At 42.6% G+C, this 20,443-nt stretch overlaps 1 protein-coding gene across 3 annotated transcripts in view; it reads left to right on the top strand.

The window, feature by feature from the left end:
• Positions 1 to 20,443, top strand: part of nek7 (NIMA-related kinase 7) — a 58,653-nt gene that overhangs the window by 2,390 nt on the left and 35,820 nt on the right. Inside the window, exon 2 of one of the 3 annotated variants that reach the window (XM_069153272.1) lies at positions 17,598 to 17,685. The exons of 1 other annotated variant lie outside the window; for it this stretch is intronic. In XM_069153272.1, the coding sequence (XP_069009373.1) occupies positions 17,626 to 17,685 (60 nt within the window). In that variant the 5' untranslated portion in view covers positions 17,598 to 17,625. Of the gene's footprint in view, positions 1 to 15,220; positions 17,686 to 20,443 lie in introns of those variants that run through there. One more of the 3 variants, XM_069153270.1, reaches the window with a different exon arrangement.

The raw sequence follows: 20,443 nt of genomic DNA, 5'->3' as shown, positions 1-20,443 counted from the left end.
AAAAGAGAAAAGGATAATACAGTTGCTTCATTAAACAAATTTGGCCTTTTTAGAAGTGCGGTTATACTATATAAATGCGAGGCTTTGATAGAGCCTGGGGTCAGATACATATAGCCATACATTTCTTCTCTGTCAGTGCTGTTTTAATGGAAGCGAGACTTCCTAATTTGTTTTAATGGCTTATTTTATGTGAAGCACTTTGTAACAAAGTGTGTTATTATAATACTAAGACAGTCAGAGGAATAGCTTAAACACCTTTCATTGGTGTGGAGAAGTCTGCTGCACTCGCAGCGGTGATTTAGCGCAGTGGAATTTACCAAATCGCTCAATCCTGAGAGAGTTTCCTGTTTGAGCCCTGAAGCTGGCCCCTCTGCTGGATTAAAGATCAGATGAGACATTTGTCATCTGACCACTTTAACAGTCATCTTGCCTTTGGGTTTCACAAATAACAAAAAAAAAAACTGTTGGCTTTTTTTTTTTCCCTTTTTCACAAAGCATACTTGAAGGAAGATGCTTCCTAAGGCCATTTTGAGCTACATTAAACACTGTCTTTTGCATGATGTCAAAGACCTTGGCCAGCCATTGTACAGAAACAATGCTGGCAAAGGTACTAGATCACGATGTAGGTGACTTTGTTTTTTCCGGCTTTGCAATTATCTGTTACATTATTACATGATAAAAGCAGAGTATATAAATAAAAGGAAAAGGAAAGCTTATCACTTTCACTAGAAGAATTTCAAATAGTCTTTCCTTTACCAGCTCAGTTTGGTTAGAGTTTAGAATGAGGTCTTTGGCAATGAGAGTGGGCTGTCGAAGCAGCTTCTTCCACTCCTCTCAACCAGCCAGCCTGTCAATATTTTTCATATCCATCTCCCCTCCATCTTATGAAGGGTCACCGATGTTTCAAGCATTCAAAATATCCTTGGAGGATGCCTCGCAGCTCCGCATGTCACGTGAAAGTTCTCAATTTCACTGTGGCATTGAAGCCTTTTCTCATCGGGCTCTATAGTGCTCTGGGGGGAAACAGACTACAAAGACATGCAAACACAAAAATTACTGACCTAGGACCTCGTTTAAAGTTTATGAAATGCTTTCAGTGCCCCTGGGTCAGCCTCTGCCATGACCACACAGTATCAGTGCTTTATTTCACAGCAAAGGGTGTTGGGGTGGGGGTATTTATGCATTTTTATTTTGCTGTTTTTTGTTGTTGTCTTTCTTGTCTTATCTTTGGCTCTGAAATCCTGCTCCATAAAAGAACAACTCTATTTACATGCAATGGTGTAATGAACCTAAAGTAATAGAGTAATTGAAGCAATAACATTAAAGGCACATTTCTCTACTCGCAGTAAAGAGCCTTAAAGCAGAAAAAAAAAAAAAAAGATTAAATAAAGATGAAGAAATAAATAGCGTCGTTATGGCTGCCTTTTGTCAGCACACATTAGGAAGGTTAAAACGAGGCCTACTAGGAAATAACATTGTTAATTTACACAGGAAGTGGAGAGACGACACAGAATAATTGGCATGTATTGATAGAAGCAGTGCTGTTAACTGATTTGAATGAATTCAAAATTGCTGTGTAATATAGCTGATCGAGAGAGCTGTTGCTTATTTGTAAGAGTACACTGACTAGTTCTCCCAGTTTAGTAATTTAGTAGGATTTGTATTTTGAATATTAGTATTTTAACCTTCTACGTTAGCCGCTGCCTAACTAAAAAGCTTAATTACCCGTGGACTAACTGTACATGCGTTATACTGCAGATATCTAATGCCTAATGTGTAGCATGTATGTTGCAATCTAAACAAAACTACCAAAAGCCAAGTTGGCACATTGTGAAGTGTACTGGAAAGATGACTCTCATACAGAAACGTCCTTTTTCTTTTCTTTTCTTTTTCTTTTTTTTTTATTGGCGATCACTCTCCACTCTCTCCCTCTCTATCTCTTGATTACCCACACGCAAAAACACAAATCCCTCAGGATACAAATTCACTTTCACAGAGTAATTACAAGATGCTATATGCCACTGCAAACACCACATCAGTGACAGTGACAGTATGCATTTGTCATGAGATGAGACAAAAGCAGAATGAATTTTGCGCCCGTGAATAGAGAGGGAAAGAGAGAGGTGTGTGTGTGTGTGTGTGTGTGTGTGTGTGTGTGTGTGTGTGTGTGTGTGTGTGTGTGTGTGTGTGTGTGTGTGTGTGTGTGTGTGTGTGTGTGTGTTGCTTGCTGACTGTGCTATGGGCATTTGTTCCAGCCTCACCACAAATACGCCTTAATGTTTCACACGGGATTTGCTGCCGACGAGAGCAAATTTGTACGAGAGCATCTTGTTTTGACAGATTGTCTGTTTTACCCTCCCCCCTTTTCAGTTTGAAAAGCGAGGGACATTTCACTCTCACTTGCATTCTTTTTGTTTTTCTTCTTATGTTTTAGTGTTCTTTTTTTTTTCCATTGTTAGTGACGTTACAAGTTGATCTGCCTATTAAAAGATTTCAAAAATGTATCCGTATTTGCTATATACTTTACTTAACGTAAACCCGTTGCACTGTGGGTACGCCAGCTGTTAAAAAAAAATGCCTCGCTGTGCTTCGTTATTGCACAAGAAACAGTTTGTACTGCCCAGTATTTCTAACGAGTGAATTGCAAAACAGTACAAACAAATGAATGGCGAGCAGTTTTAATTAAAGGTGTTTACGTTGTTATCTGCGTTGGCTGGTAAAGATGGGAAATGGTTCATTTAATCTTTTTTCAGTTACTGTGAGATGAAAAATGCATCGCAACTTTTTAGCTTATTCTGGCAATGTCCAAACCTTTCGTCCACATTTTCACTCTGACTCTCCATCTATGGAAATTTAGCCAAATACTCTAGGACACAACAGTAATAGCTGTTAAAATGTACTAAATAAACTGGCTTTACTAATTGTCATGTAGATTTACTTTATCATTTGCTGCTCTGTAGATAATGTAATTATCAGATTGGTCTCGATGTAGGTAAATAGCTCCTAAATCACTTGGCTCGCGTATAAAAACTAAAATTAATTTTGAAATTCATATTCCTTTATTATCCGTCTCTTTGTTTCGCACTGCCTCATTTGGATGTGGAGAGACATCTTTCTTCTGCTCCCTCCCCCTCCCTCTCTATACCCTGACTCACAGCAGTCTTCCACGGTCTCCCTGGTCTCTTGGTTTGGCCTAGGGCTTTGAGGTTGTGGTCAAGGCCAGGGGGCATGAAGAAGGAAAAGGAGTCATAATGAGAAGCTCCCCTCAACTGCTGCCCAACCTGCCCTCAAGCTCCTTTGTCTCGCTCCCTTTCCACTTCTGTGCCACCCATCTCTTCTCCCTCTTTCCCTATTACCGCTTCTCATCTTAGACCCTTCCATCTTGTTGCTCGCCAGACCCCCTTTTCCCCTAAGTAGATTCCCCTCTTTTTCATCCCTATTTCTACCCTTAGCCTTTGTGACTCTCAGTCTGTCCCCCTATTCTTGCCTCTGCCCTCCCGGGGGTCCTCTCTACCTGGGGCCTACCCTCAGCCTCCCCCTTCCTGCCCGGCCTGGCCCACTGTCAGGGAGGCAGGCAGCCTGACTCCCTCAGAGCAGCAGGAAGCTGCAGCAGCAGGGGTTAGGCCTGTATGGCGCTGCCGGCTGGTTCTGTCAGAAGTCCTGCCAAGCCAAGGATGAGAGACCTTTGCCAGTGCGGTATTGGGGCACCAAATAAAAATATTTTACAGATGTCTGATGGCAGGCATCAGGAGTCAGCAGAGGCTTGCTGGGGCATAGAGTAGAGGTGTCTTTTAAGTACAAACGATGTGTATGGTAATGCGTTTCTAAGTAGTATTTATGATAAAGAAAATGAGCTTTAAGTATGAATAGAGGAAAAAAAGGCCAAATAAAGTGGTCCTTGGAGCCCAGACTATCAGGAAGTGGGCTTGTTGCAGGAGGAGGAAAGTAGGCTGGTCTGATCCTGGATCTGCTGCACGATGAGTGATTTGATTTGGTCGGGTTGTATTTGAAGAGGGGGGAGAATCCAATGGTGCTGTACTGTGAATGCCTGGCTGCGTTCCCAACCAGTTCTGGCTTGACAGTTTAACAGTGAATATTTAACATTGCGCCACACTGCGAGGCTCGGCTGTAAACAGCAGTCAGCAAGCACCATAGCAGCAAAAGCTTGTGTGACGCTGGGCCTTGGTTGTGAAGCCCACCTAAAAACAACGCACAAGCAGGAAGCACATCTTGAAGTTCTGAGTTTAGAAAAAGGCAGATGGCATGGGCTGGTGGTGTCACTGTAAAAAAAAAAATAAAAAAAAAAAGAAGAAGAAAAAAACACCAGGATCCCCTGATGAAAGCAGCTCCCGCTTGCTTTGAACAGCAAGTCTGTCATGGTTGGTGTCTGCTGTGTGGCTCCAGGTCAAACTGTGATACGCAACTCCTGGAATTTGCGCTTTTTAAGTTTTTCATGTTCAAATCGTCTGAGGGGAAATAAAACAGAGGGGGGGAAAACAGGAAGTCTCATTAATATTAATATTCTAATGTGTGAAAGAGGCAGGGAAGACCTCTCTGGTTTAGCTGCTTTCAACCCCTGTTGGGGAGCTTTTCTCTTTCACTCTCTCTAGCTCTTTTTCCTCGCGTCTGTCTTTGCAGTTTCAGTAACGGATGTTTTCATTTTCTGAATACGGTCAATTCTGTTCCGATATAAATAGACTCTGTTTCCTACTTTTGGTGAAAATATCCAATAAATAACATGCGAGATTGTGTCTTAGACTTTCCAATGAAAATACACCTCTCAGAACCAAGTCTGGTACAACATCAGTCTACTGTCACTTTGTTGAATGTTATCAACAAGAGCAAACTATGAAATTAGTCAAAGGTAATGAATACTGTTTAAAATGCAAGTAGTCATTTTAACGAATGACTTCCCGGGCAGTAGAGGCTTTTCAGCTGGTGTTAAACTGAATATTTATTGTTTAAAGCAGGAATGTTAGCCATGCAGTCTCCATTGAACTTGAAATTGGTACAAGTGATTATTACGGTCCCTGTTGTCCACAGCTGCCTCGTTTCCCTTTCACGTCATTAATTCCCTCCAGCCGTGTGAAGGCAGCAGACAGATATGTTGGTGAATCTGCACCTCTTTATTTAAGATGTGCCATGCCAGGGCCACAGTGCCAGTACGCAAGGTTACCTACTGTGTTCACCTTCATAAGCAAGCGGCACCGAGCTGTGACAACAGTTCACACACCCAACCGGTCCATTATGACCCAGTAATCTGTTGTTTATGTGGAAGATGTCGGATAAAGGCGATCCAGATTTAGTTTTCTTCTAAAAGTAACATTTCATCTTTAATTGTTGAAATGCTTTAGGATGTGGTTATATAAAGACTATTATCAATACTCGTTATTATTCGTCGTCGTCTGGTTTAAGATTCGACGTGTGGTGTGTTCAGGCCGTGCCACTCTTCAACATCCAGTATAATTTCCTGGAGAAGCTCTTTCCTTTTGTTGAGCCCATAATACTCTACTACGATTGGTCCAGCTGTTTCCGAACGATGAGATGTGATGTGATAAGCATATTTGTTAATCACCAGATCCTCCTATTTATAGCCCACTTCAGCTAACGCTTTTGCACTTCGAGCTGCTGTACCCAAATAAATGTGCTTGTGGTTTTGTGTGGGTAATTAGAATATGGCCCTCCATGTCTCTTATATATTTTTGTGCCCAGCAGATATTAAATCCCCAGTTAGGCTCAAGATAATCACATACTTTTGTCTATTATTTGTAGGGCTGCCCTTTTGAAAATCGGTGGATTGAATTGTCAGTTGTAGAGCTCACCTCGTCCCGCAGAAGTTTTTTTTTTTTTTTTTTTCTCCCATAGTTACACAGACACCAGAGCGAAGCCGAGGCACTGCTCTCAGGTTAAGGTTCCACGTTTCCTATCCAGGATCGGGTGTCACCAGACGGGGACCCTGAAACAGTCTCCACAGCGGGCTGCCAGGAGTGAATTGCTGAGGTGGAAGTGGTGGGGGGGGACACAAGGTCGTCTGGTTGGGATTGAAGCCCAAACTGGAGTTTTGTTTTTTTTTTTCTCGCGGGGCAACCACCAGGGGAGGACTTTGAGTGCGGATATAGGTGATGAAGGCCCAGGCAAGAGGCTCGTGCACCTCAGGACACCTGCACAGAGGCTATGGCGATTTTTATCTGGCACATTGCCCATATGAGTAGTTCAATCTTCGTATTGACGAGCCATTCTGAGTCGGGTATAGCCCTGATTTCTTGAAGAGAAGTTCGGAACATTTGGATTCAGGTATCACCCAGTTCAGTCCCACTCGGCTCTGATGTCTAGAAATGAGTCTTATTTGTGGAGTTTTACAGATGGTAGATGAATATAGGGCAGAGTCCAGCCTCTGTGTGAGGGATGGTGGAACAGGTCTGACATCTCTCCTGAACTGAAAAGGGAAATCCCTGCAGGCACGGAGTAGAGAGGAGGGATGAGGGAGGAGGGCGAGAATGGGGAGAGGTGCGACCCCTCAGGGGTAACGTTATTCTCTGATCGTCAGCTCCTTACACACACACTCGCACACATACTGGGATGCTCTGTCGGTGTGCCGGGTAATGCACTCATGCAGAGAAGGATGAGTGCCTGAGGAATAAAAATAAACATTGAACTTTTTGTGAGTGCATCTGTCTGTGCATGTGTTGTGCTCGCATGCATGTTAGTTTATGTTTCTATATTAAATCTGTGGCGAAATGAGCATTTTTGGGGGTTTTGGCTTGCACTCTTAGCCTGTTCTTAGCATTTTTGAGTGGAACGGTAGAATGAGTGTCATTTTATTTCTTCATTGCTGTGCACAGAAAATAGACAAAACAAATATTTCTTTCCCTAAAATATCGATGTGAAATAATATGGGTGTCAAGTCGAAAAATGCCAACAGATTTTTATTTTCTCAGGAACATGCTCCAAAAGTGTACGCCTGCCCTTCAAGACACAGATTAAAGTCGAGACATAAACTTGGCATTCTTGTCTGTGCACTGTTGTTGATCATCAAAGAGTTTATATTATTCAAATTCCAAATTCCAAACCTTTGTGATGTGATGTGATCCTAAGCCAGAATAAATTGTGCTACTGGAAACGACTGAAACGCCTGCTTTATTGTTAGTCTCATGGTAAGGAGTCATCCTTCCTGGCAGTATTACAACAACGTGGCTGTACACATACTTTTATATGAAGCAACAGTACTGTATTTGACCTCCGATTGACTATCAGTGCTCTGGATCTGGTTAGAGGATTGTGTGTGCGCGCGTGTGTGTGTGGCAGCCAGCAAGGCCAACCACAGAAGCCACAGCAAGCTGAAACCGAACCAAAACCAGACCCGAGCTTGATTTTTGTGAAGCCGTATTCCCATGTGCCCACTATTAGCATGCACTCCGTATAGGCTTCCAGTTTTACATTGATATCTGTTTGCATGTGAGTTTGTGTGTATTGCATTAACGTGTGGACCACAGTTTGTGTTTTGGTATCTCTTTCTCTGCCCGTTGAGCGCCAGGGTTGAGCTAAGGTTGTTTTGGGTTCAAGGTCTTGGATGTTTCCATTACTAGCTGTGGAGTTGCTGAAGGGTTGTGGTCCTCTTTCCCATCCCTCACTGAGCATACAAGAAGGCTTGGGCCCAGAAAAAGCCCCAACACGAGCCCTTAGCCCTCACGTTAGCAGTCAAGTATGTAACAAGACATGCCTGGGAACTGCTCCTCTCACATTACTAATGATTTGGACATCTTGCGCTTGTCATTTCCTCTCAGACAATCTTCTGTGCAAGCACAGGGTAACTGCTTCGAACTATTCAAGGAGAAGGGGAAGTCTAAGTTTAAGGGAGTCTGAGAGACTGCTGGTTTTGTGTGAAGGGAAAATAAACTACATTCACCAGATGTTTTTTTTAACGGTTGTTTCAGAGATGAGAAATGAGTCAGCAATTGGTGTGTTGTCATTGCTGTCTCAGAAGCCGGTCCAATCCAGAACTGCATGCAGACCAAAAAGCACATAGAATGAAAATAGAATAGAATTGAATGAAAATGGATTGTACAAAAAGTGCATTTGCTGTTGAGGCTTTGTTATTCTTTAGTGTTTCCCACAGGTTGAGAATGGACTTGTGGTAGTTGGTGTGTGACCCAAGTGCACGCAGGGATTCATGCATTTAGAGAGATATTTTCTGCAGCTACAATTTGCAGACGGCCCTTTATAGCCTCACATGCTGGCTATCGCCAGATGCTACATTTTACAGATGTTCCCCAAATGCCTTTAATGCAGACTATCTGCGGACGATACGATTTACAGATGCCCCCCGAACGCCCCACGTGCATCTTATTGTATTTCAGTGTCTTGAGTCACCCACATTTTACACTTTTCGACTGCTTTGTCGAAGTCGTTGTATGTCCCGCCAGCTGGTGTTTTTGCTCTTTTTGCTTTTTGGTTTAAACGGGTAATGTCAAGCTGCCTCCTCCTTGCAGCCTCACCTCCACTGTTACAGATACTACTAGGGGACAAAGAAGGGTAATGCAATTCCCTTATCCGGTTGCTGTCTGGAAGACGACGCTCTCATCAAACAGTTCTTTAATTAGAATCCAGCAAAAACTGTGCATGGCATTGCCTTGTATTATTTATTTATTAATGTATTGTTAAATTCCCTCATTTGTCCCCATTTTATTTATTTATTTTTTTTTTAATATGGGCCCTCGAGTCTTGCAGACAAACACAGCCACAGCCCCGCAGTACAGAATGTCACATTCAATATCCTGGTGCCAGAGGTGATGAAGCTAATTTGGTGGTCAGTCAGTGACATGGCTAACAAACAAAGCCTTTGTTGGTCCTGGAGGGCTGGAAGTTCTCTCCTCCGCTGTGCAATGCTCTGTTCCGCATTGTGAAAGACCACGAGTTGTTGCCACAGGGCACTAATGCTGCCTAAAGCCTCGGGATCTTCAGCATACTGTGGTGTGCAAATCAGGGAGTGGATATTTGGCTCAAATGTAGAAATGAACTGAGCGGTGTGCTTTAAAAAAAAAAAATACCTAAAATATCTGCTTTGAAAACCAAATAACCAGCTCAACATAGGTTTTAGCTTCGTTTTTTTTTTTTGCCCCACCTTTGTTTTGCTGAAATCTGGTGGATTCCAGACTAAAAGTACTTGAGCATAGAAAATGTGAAATACAGAAGTGGCAACGAGTATTTGACAGTGATGTCGGGGCTTGATCTGAATATATAAGTGAAATTATTCCAATTATTGTGTCTGTTGTCCAATTAAATTGCCACAGCTATGGCTTTTATGAGGTGGACTTTTTTTATTTTTCTTAATGTGGTTGAAAAGCAACATATTCCTTCACTTTATCAGTTCCCAGCAAAGCAATTTGAAAAAAAAAAAAAATTTGGTGATGATGATGATGACGAGCTCAAGCCCGCGGTGGGCATCTCATGACCGCAGTAATGCAGTAATGCGGTTATCGTCACAGCCTCAGTTACAACAACCATCCAACTGCTTTCTCCTAGAATGAAACAAACTAAAAACAACAGAGTAAGGCTCCAACAGTTAGTCGAATAATGTATTATTTTATTGCCTGAAAACGAAGTTCTTTTTCAACCAGATACGTTGCGTAGCATTAAATGTTCGTATCCCTTAATTGCAATGCTGCCTGGACTCTGCTGGATGTTCGAGCGAGTGAAGGCATCTTCATGGTTATCTAGTGGGTGCCCTCTCACCTGGATGTTTAGCTGATAGGCCTATCACCCCTCCAAATTGTTCAGCAAACTGTTGAGTATCTGTTATACAGGTAGTAGTGACGGTGAACAAGAGTGTGGTTTAGGACACGGCCATGGTTCCATGCTTTGAAGTGAATTATTATTATTATTATTATTATTGTTCATTTTCTTGGTTTTATATCACACTGTATTGAGTATTATGGGCTGTAAGTTGGGTAAAACGAGACATTTAAGACATTTTGGTGTCACATTGGGCTCCAGGGCACTGTGATGGACATTTTTAACTGTTTTCTGATGTTTAATAGACCAAATAATTTATCAGCCAATCAAGAAACTTGATGAATCTACGACGAAAACATTCATTAGTTGCAGCTCTGAATCGGATGTTTCTAATGTTAATCTCTATATACTTTAATTATCTGTGATTAACTCAATGTTGTACCTTAAAAGTTGGAACTTGGAAGTGCATCATTGCTGGTGGAATAAATGACATGATCACGAACTCAAAGTTTTCTCGATTCGATCCCATTAATATCCTAAAAAGTAGTGACTTCACTTGCATCTAGATAAACCAGTTGAAATGAAGTGCTCTTGATGTTTTTGTTTTTTTTGACACATAATGCATTCAGTTTCTGTTTTAACTGTGGTGCGATGGTGATATGGCATTTTGAAGGGCTGTGAATGTAGCGAGGGTGTGCAAGCACAGCCCAAACCCCCCAGGGTCCCCTCTCCTGAATGCCTGGGGGGGTTCTCTCCTTCACACAGACTGCTCCTTGACACACTAAGCTGCTTTCTGAGGGATCACACAGCTGTCTTAAAGGCAGCTCTGTTTTTGCATACTTTGCCCACGCGACTTTGTCTCCCCTTACACAGTCAGCAATTTGTCAATATACCGTGTTTATTCTCAGTGATTGACAGTATGAATTGGTTTCACCTAGGAACAGGGGGGCGGTGAGGAGAAATGACAGAGGGGTAGTGTGGCTGGTGGTCTTCTTTTTTTTTTTTTTTTTGTGACTGGTACTCTTCTTTTATCATTGAAATTGGAGTTTATCTTTTACAAGCTTGAGTGGAATGTTTTTGTTTTTCAAGTGATTATTAGCATCCTCCTCGGCTGCCGTCTCGGGCTGATGAAAATGAGCACATCAAACAGTCTGCGCTAATGAAGCACTGCTGGCTGGCATGGCTGGCTCCTGCCTTTTACTGTAAGGCACCTGCAGAAGTGACAGACTGGCAACAAAAGGCCCCCCCTCGGCCGCAAGAGAGTCGTCAGTGGCGCTGTGGAGTGGGTAGGACAATGGAGCATAGAGGTGGCCTGGGCTTTTAGCCACGTGCCAGCTCGTGTCGGAGACACACAGGAGCAACAGAGCACAGAGGAGCACGGAGGGGGGGGGGGGGGGGGGGAAGGGAGGGAGGGAGGGAAGGAGAGTGGCGGACACCTGCTTGTGCTTGAGCTCTTTTCTCAATGACGGACATCTTTACTATTGACGATGGTGGAGAGTGCCAAATGAAAGCAGAGATACAATGTGCAGGTGTTGCATGCACGCAGATGAAGACGGAGGAGAGTCCAGTGTTGTTAATGGGATTCCTGGCTCATGGAAGACCAAGTAATAGTGCAAATGCCTTTTCCTACTGGCTGCAGTGGGTGAAATGTGCACACACAAGAGCAGAGCACTGTGCTACTTTATTTGGATTGTCGGGGAATAAATCAAATTAGGCCTCACATGAAGCTCGGGCTATTTGTGCTGTGCTATTTACTTCGGCAGTGAAATAATCATGAGCCTATAAAAATGTGAAAGTGAAAAATGTAAAGGATGGCTATAAATAGTTAGCAGGCAGCATTATGGATCTGCTGGCCTTGTAGTGTCCCAGTGGACCGTTGCAGATTTTTTTTTTTTGTGTCTTAATTTCCTTTTTTTATCATTTTGCTGTGCTCTCCACTAGGGAGAGGGTGAAGGTCGCGCACAATATCACACGCAAATGCGGTATATATTTAAACATGCACAGAGCAGAAACATCAAGGTCATTTTTTTGTAGTTTGTTTTTAACAACATCCCGTTGCTCTTCATCTGAAACTTGACTTGTAAACGCAGACAGAGTTTCAAGAGCCTGAAAAGACACACCGGGTTTGATCACGTACCTTAATTTGTCCCCTCCAACTCCAGCGTACACAGACAAGCACACACTTGCAGTCTGAAAGAGAGCTCGCCGTTCGTCCAGAAATGTTCTGCCTGTTCTTGAATAGTGAATCCTGTTTGATGCCACTGTTGCTCTTTGGGTCTTTTGTCCTGACTGTTAGAGATTCTGTGCTATTCCCATGCCGAGTTGGGCCCTGATTAACTTTTTGCTTTTGTAGCCAGATTTGGGGGAGTGGAAAAGTATAAATAGTTGGACTCTGTAGTGTTTGGCTGGCTTTGAAAAGCCTATTTCAAAGGTTCCCCCTTTATCGCTGTGTTGTGTTTTTTGTTTTTTTTCTCTTTCAGATTTAGAGACAATAAAATGTCTTCTCTTCATTTTCTATTCTGTCAAGTCTCGGACCGTCTTACTCAAAGACCTCAAAGACCGGCTCACATGCTGAGGTGTAATTGGTCCTCTACCCCTCTCTGTCTCTCTCTCTCAGCTCATGGTCCAATGAACATGAGTACTTGCACATTTGGGCTAATGATTTTGAATAGTGATTAAAATGAATTGGAAAGTGTGCTGTTTCTGTAGTACATGGACCCCTCCATCATTAGTGGCTCTCTTCCTCTCTCTTCCTCTTCTTCTCCTTCTGTATCATCAGTGTTTGTCGAGCAGGGGTTTGAGAAGAGGCCTGGGGTGGGCTTTCATGAGCGCAGACTCAAAGGTTCCTCCATTTCTTGTAATCATGGACACCGCTCTTCTAGCACTTTCGCTGTCGTCTTCGGGCTCCTCAAAGGTGCCTTTGATTCCCTCACATCGTGCACCCGGGCCGGATAGTGTCACATTATATTTTTCCTCTCTCCTCTTTCACCCCGTTTCTTATCCTTCTCTTTTCTGTCCCCCTTAAACCCAAGCTCATCAGTTTGTGTTCGTATTTATTGTCCTCAGATCGAGAGCTGATTTTGCACTCTTCTCTTTGGGACCGCCTTAATTCCCGGACCCTTCCCCTTTGTTTCCCCATTCACACACCCCCAGCCCCCTCCACCCACTCCCCTTCCTCCTTCACAGTTTGCCTTGATGCACCTTTTTTTTTTTTTTTAATAATCATTTCCCTCTTTTTGTTTTTCCTGTTCTCCCGTTTCAAATGAATTATGCAGAAAGGAGGAAATGAGGATTAAAGAGGAGCTAAAGCCAGTGCCAACTTCTGTGGTACACAGCTCCAGTCCGTCTCTCTCAGGACCGTGAGCACATCAGGGCTAACAAGCTTCTTTTTTCTCTCTCCTGGCATCTTTTTCTTTCAGTTCTACGTCTGTCCCACTCTGTCCTGCGCCATCCCCGCTGTGCCTTACTCATTTTCCCCTCTCGCACTTAGTTTTGCCCCCAATTGATTGAAGACGCGCTCCTTCATATCAAGGTGGGACAACTTGTTGTCCAGCGTGTCGCGAGAGCCGACTCGTACATACTCCCCCATCCCCTCCCACCCCAGCCTTTTTTCTCAGCCTTTTTAAGGTTGATCCGCCACCCCACCCCCCACCCACCACCCCCCTACGGCCATCAGTGCGTTTAGTGCAGCGTGTCTTTCTTATAGCAGCAGCACATGGAGGATGACTGATGGCACAGGCCTGTTTGCCAAGCGCTTTAACTAACTGCTAATTAGTCCAACAGTGGGTGAAGTGAGTCGTTACGGTTTTTGTAGCCAATACATGCTTGTCAATTAAGGGTATTAGAAGTAGGCAAGGAATGGAGGTTTGTGAGAAGAAGAAGAAAAAAAAAAAAAAAAAAAAAAAGGCAAATTAACAAACCTGTTGTGTTCCGGAAGTGAGAGTCTTAAGAAGATCATTCACTGAAAATTGCTGACTAGTCTTAATATCCTTCGCCGCCTCACTCTGTTTTACCTTTCCCTCCTCTCATATAATTACCTATGCGTGATTGGGCCCACTGTGAGAATCTCGGTCTGGCGTCTCACATTAGATGGAACACAGTCAGTGTTTTTTTTTTTTGTTTTTTTTCCCAAATTGCTTTGCAGTGTTTGTTTACGACGAGTGGTTGGTGGTCTGCATGGGGACGTTTTTGTTGTTGTTTTTCTTTTCACTTTCTGTAACAGAAACCTGCCATTAAGTTGTCGCCCCACTTCCCAATACGCTGTAAATATCCACAATTTTTATCTGCAAAATAATTGTGTATTCACATCGCTTGCAGATCATTCACAGAATGTTTTGCGATGTTTTTAATTGTAACAATAGCCTTTAACTGCGTGACGATCCGTCACTATATATTGTAAACTTGAGACCTAAATAACCACAAAATGCATGCCATTTAAGGCACGCACATTAATAGTGTATTGCGTTTACATATTTAGCACACATTGCTTCCCTCCTGTAAACTAAACCCGTGTTTCTCCTGTTGTATATATTAACAGCTGTCTCGCACCGAAGGTCCAAACTAGACTCTGAAATACACCTATGAATAGTTCGGGGATTTGGCTTTTAGCTGTTGCTAGCACCCCACCATTTCTTACTCGCATGTTAATAATACACTTTATACATTGAGCTTCCACTGCTGTTTGTACCCATGAAGTGTTTTTTAGGGTTTGTCAAAAATAGCTTTCTGCGGTAAGAGCGAGACCTTTTGGGGAACATGGACGATAACCGAAACAGTGGAGGCGGTGGAGACGCATTTAGCAGATTTAAGGTTAATGTGATCAAAGTTTTTTTTTTAAATCCGTTTTTTGTTGTTTGTTTTTGTTCGGTCACCAGAAGCAAAAGCAACAGCCAAGGTTTTGCTTTTGTTCCTTGAACTGTGCGTGAATGAAAGCTGTAAGAGTGCGGCCCCCTCCCTCCATTACTCCTCTTGGAGGAGTTCGCTTTGTTAATTGTGTCGTTTCCTGGTGTGTGTTAATCTAACATGGCAGTCTTAATTGATCTCGTTAACGTGGGATGTAGCAGGCGAAGGAACGTCACGCCGCTTAGAGGCCCCTTGGTTATTTTGACACCTCAAATAATCAGAAAACACGAGAGGGTTAGGGAGAGCAGAGCGGGTGCCAGCCTCTATCTAACAAAGCACAAGGCTGAAGTGCAAAGAATCACGACAAGAGGCACAAAGGCCGGCTGGGTGGGTGACTTGTGAGCTCCCTGTGACACCGAAATCCAAATGCCACGGCACACAGCTAGTCAGCCATCCAGTTAGCCTGATATGCCCTGTTTTCACCTGCTATTCAAATCCCCACGCATATCCTGGATGTTTCCAGATTGTCTTAATAGGATCTGAAGCCAAATAAAAACAGAAGTGTAAATGTAAGTAAATCTGTTGTTATCTGCTTTAACCCATTTATTAAAGATTAACATACAGTTTATACATGTGCAGACTGCCGAACAAATTAAAAAAAAATGTTTTTTTACTTAATTCAAAGTATTCCTTTTTAATTTGATTAACAGTTATAAACAATTTCCACAGTTACAGGTTAATTAAAACAATCACAAGATTATACAATGAAAAGGAGTTCAGTCTGTTAGTGTTTAAAATGATCCTGGCAGGATGTTCACTGTATATGGGTCAGTAATATATCATAATGGTGCCGGTCTTAACCATATATAGATATGAACCTCAGGTTTGGGACCTTTAATTAATTAACATGACATTGGTGTTTATGGTGTGCATTTAGCTACACTAACAGGACTTCACAAAAGCCACAACAATAGTTGGCCATCAAAAAAGATTCCGTAGGATTATTTACACAAAAATAAGAAACAAAAGGTTCCGGATCAGACATTTAACAGTTGTTCCCTTGTTTCCCTTTTTTGCCTCCAGCAATAGTTGCTTTTAAACCCTTATTTTGTGTAAACTTGTTGTTGTGTTTTTTAATTTTTAATTTTTTTTTGTTTTTTTACATCTGAATCGATTTAGAGTTGTTAGAAACGAGCATTTAATGTAAATTTGAGGAAATAATATTCCTAATATAGTCAATGCAATCCCAAGAGATATAGTGTTGTGCAAACACTTTCATGATCTTCAAAGCTCACATGAAAACCAACCAACCTCGAGAAAGAAAAGCTGTAATAGTCCAAAATAATCAGCCACAGTCTGGGATAAATATGTTCCTACTCGCATGCACGAGTTCGTTTTTGCATCATGAAATCCCCAACACAGAAAATCTGTCTGTCAACATACGGACCTATTGATCGATCAATCGTATGGCCATATTGTATATACATATTAACCTTTAGTTAGTTGATGTCACCAGCAGAGAGGCTGCTCCTCAGTGCTTTTCTGGTTTCCCTTATACCAGGGGATTTTTAATTGGCCCGGAGAGGGTTTCGGCAACAGAGACGAAAGACAGTTACTAATACGCAAACGGCACAATGACAGATCTGCGGACAGACTTCCTTCACTCTCGTGGAAAAAAAACAAAAACATGAAGATATCCTGCGGTGAAGTGCGTTGTGGCCTTTTTTCTTTTACGCGGAACTTTTGTGTGTGTCTGTCCATTTGTACGAGCATGCGTGTACAGTATTTGTGGAAATGAGACATTGAAAAGAAAAAAAAGAAAAAAACAATGACAGAATCATAAATCCAAACACAAGAATCCGGCTTAAAAGACCAACTATAAACTGTAGTAGTCTTAGTTACTTATTACCAAAATAAGAAACATTTTTGACTTTTCTTTTTTCTTCCTCTGTTGATAGATTGTGCTCGTAAATAGTTTCTGGCTATTTCCATTTTAGCCACAAGCACACAGTGTGTGCGCAGATGCATGCGTACTCCCGGGAGCGCACACACACTCTCAAATGTCACATCAAATGTCTGCATATATTTCCTAGTCTTCATTTTGGTTGTTGAATACATGGAAAAGTTTCACCTCGTACGCGTTTAACTTGTGGATGACACATGGTTGTTGTTATGCATGCATTCTGTCCCGTGTAAATTAGGAATGAATGGAGGTTAATTGTTAGGCTACGTAACCATATTATGTACGTGTTGCACTGGAAATGATCCGAGAGCATCTGTCAAAATGTGAATTTTTCCCACATACATGAATTGAGTGTAGACTGGAATCAAAAGCTAATTGCATGTGTGAATATAACTTTTGCATCATACTTTTTTTTTTCTTTCCCCCCCGACGATGTAAATTATTCATTCAGGTATGATTTCATATTATGACACTGTCTGTTTTAAGTGCAGAGATAAGCCAAGCAACTGGTGATAGCGTATTGAATGCAATTAGCTTCCAGCTAGGCCACATGCCAGTACATGCAATTAAACAGCACCGTGGCATCCACCCGTACTCCACTCACTCACCTTTGTGTGACCTATATGTTCTCAGGGAAACAGAAAACGAAATGGATTTGCTTTAACCAGTAACGGGTATAACTAGTAATTCCCAAGAAAGTTTCCTTGGAGAAATGCCAAGGAAATCCAGAGAAGCAATCTCTGTGCTTTGTTCAGATTAGTGCTGCCTGCAGTAGCTCTGCCGTGCTGCAACTTGAGAGGAACGCGGACAAAGAGTGTCAAATCCACAGGCATGACGTAGGTTCCAGTTCTGCTGAAACTGGACACGGTGGCAGCAACCATCACTTTTTACTTCGGTGCTGAGCAACACAGAACATTTGTCAATATTCGAGTAGATCTCTTTAATTCAGTGGCATTTTTATAAAAAAAAAAAAAAAGGAAATGATCGCCGAGTGTTTTTGTCTGATGGTCAACGTTGATTCGGCTGAACAGAATTTCTATTTTGTGTGATTAACTCCCAGAGGTGTCCAGGATCAAGCTCCTAGCACCATGGATATGGACACACAGCCACAAGGACAGCAAGCAGCTGTGCCAGTGTTTCAACCTCAGGTAAACCCACACACATGAACACAAAGACGACCGGCGACGAGGGTTGTGAAGTCGGATGACTTATGACGTGATATGATGAAAAGTGTCAGCTGCCGCTTAATTTGTCATACCTTTGATACTGAGGGCGCTGAGTTTAGTGCTTTTTTAGGCCACTGTGAGCCATGTTGGAAGGTCAGCCGTACGAGATTCACAGGATTGTTGCATCAATAAAGGATATGTGATGAAGTATGGACGATTAATTATAACAGTTTCTCAGATAAACGTCTAGAAAACTTTTCGGACCACCCGCCTCATCATATAAAGTGTGGTTTTTGTCAAATTTAACAAGGGTTGTGGCATTACAGCTTGTTTGCCTTCAGGGTCAATTGACATTATTTATTTATTTATGATTACATATTCTTTCATCCTTTCATTGGAAACATAGTATGCCACCTTGTTCTTATTTTGAACTGTAAATATTCCATTTTATCCTTCTTCTTTTTTTTATATTTTTTTATCCATGTCAATCAAGAGGTGTCTTTCAGTCCAATCATCCTTCAGACCAGTGTAGCCGGTGTTTGAGACAGACAGCAGTGGATGAATGTTGAGTTGTTACTATTGATCAGAGCTCGGGAGGCTGGCAGAGCCTGGCCTGCCTGCATGCCTCTTTTGGTTCGATACAACTCAAGTTTGCTCAGTGCAGATCTGGTCATTGTTGGATTTTAATACCGCCCTCCAACATCAGGCGCATTGATTTCTTTACAGAAGGATGTTTTTGCCTCCATAAGTATTGAATAGACTTTAAACAAAGAGGATCATCCATATGCCCCAGAGTAAATGTGAATTCTTTTGGAGAGGGAAACAACACTAAAAATAGGCCTGTACTCGTTGTTGTTTTTCGTGCGTACGCAAGGGCAAGGCAACATTAACACTGGAATTGCCAAGGGGGTTAATTTATTCTAAGATTTGTAATTGCAAAATTAAGGATAATTGGGTTGCACACAGAAAAAAGTCGGATAAAAGCTCTAATAATTAATTTGACTTAGGCAACCCTCCCCCGCGTATACACACACACACAGACAGTAGATCTACTGATCTTCCAACAATTGATTATGTGTTATTGTTCAGGCTTAATGATTTCTCTGTGTTTTTCAATCTATTTCGAGCAGTTTCATTGTTAATTCCAGGCTTACTTTTTGTGCTTAGGTTACTGGTAACACAGTGAACTTTCTATGTTGCGTCAAGTTTTTGTTAATTTTTACTCGCAGCCGGTTTGAACTGATTTTTTACATTTAATGGGAGATGGAGAGAGGGAGAGCGAGTCGGTTAGGTTATGTTAGACCAGCATCCAGATGGGTGTCTTTCAACGAGTCCCGTATCCGTTTCAAACGTTCCGGAGGTTCAGTCTGCTCGGCAGCTAAGGGGAAGAACAACACGAGCCTCCTCCTGAAGAAATCTGAATTGTATATGTGATGAAGGATATTCTGTATCGCTTGCAATATAATTTCTCCTGGTCCCGGAGGTATGATGCATATGCATTAGTTAAACGAGATGAGCTGGTAAGATGTGCATTTTTAATGGCGCATTTGCTCTTGAGTGAGTGGGAGGGTTAGTGATGAGGGCCCCCCCCCCCCTCAGATCAGATTTTGATCGTCCCTGCCGAGTTTGACAGACACAGATCTGTCTGTACGCGCTGAGACAAGGCGGAGTGGTTGTGGAGCCGATGGAGAGGAGGAGAATGAGAAGCACCTTTGGGGTGAATCCTGCCGGTTTGACTGCCTGCCTGGCTCACTGGCTGACTGGCTAAGGATGAATATTGCATGGTGCCTGCTCAAGGGGGCTGGTGACTGGTGAGGGTGGGAGTTTGCCACCCCCCACCCCCCCAACTCCCCACCCACCCTCCCACCCAACCCTCCCCCGCCGCCTGCCAGTTCCTGTCTCTATCTCTGCTCGTATCCCGCTCTGTCCCTCTTGGACTACACCCGAGCTAATCTGACAGGTTTTGTAAACACTGTTTGCATGTGAAAGTGACGCATGTCCACATTAAAGTTTGAGATCGTTTTTGACAAGATCTCTGTCCACAGTAAAAAAAAAAAAAAAAAAAAAAAAGCTCCAACAGTAAGAAAAAGGACTTCTTCTACCTGCTGTTTCGGTCAGGAAATGACAACCATCTGCATCACTGCCAACATCTGGTCAGTGGGGAGAAATACACGGTACAAGTCACCAAGTCTCGGCAGATTAAACGTCTGTTCTGGGTTCGAATACAGCTTAACCCACAATTCAGTTGTTTTCATATAGACAGTTGTGTTTTTATTGCTGGTCATAAATACTTTGTTCACCGGATGAACAGTACTTTTTAAGTTATTGGAGTGTCCTGCTGGTCCCGGCTTTATAACCGCATGACAAACTATACGTGCTACTTAGTAGCAACGCCTGTATTGTGTGATCGGCTATACTGATTTTTAAAAAGACCTCGTGTCTCTGGCTCGGACGGGCACCTCTTTTGAATGTCATTTCCCGTCTATCTCTCTCCTTCATTTCATTTTTACGCTGTTGACTTCATTATTCTTCTCATCCCCACCGAAGTTGAAAGCCGCGTTAACTCTGAAGAGAATTTTTTGAAAAGCTCCGTTTTCGGGTGTCGCCGAGGGTGGTCCGGGGTGAATAATGTGCCAAAATGGGCAGATTAACTTTCAGAATTAGCCGTCTTCGAGTGGATGCGCCCCGAGTTTCTTTCTCTCGGTCTCTCTCTCTCGACGCGAGACAGCACCTCTCTGCT

The sequence above is a fragment of the Embiotoca jacksoni genome, unplaced genomic scaffold (assembly GCF_022577435.1).
Source record: "Embiotoca jacksoni isolate LCO1_2020_lvr unplaced genomic scaffold, fEmbJac1.0.p SCAF_19, whole genome shotgun sequence".
NCBI lineage: Eukaryota > Metazoa > Chordata > Actinopteri > Embiotocidae > Embiotoca > Embiotoca jacksoni.
The sequence above is the reverse complement of the archived record's forward strand: the minus strand, read 5'-3'. Positions and strand labels throughout refer to the sequence as shown.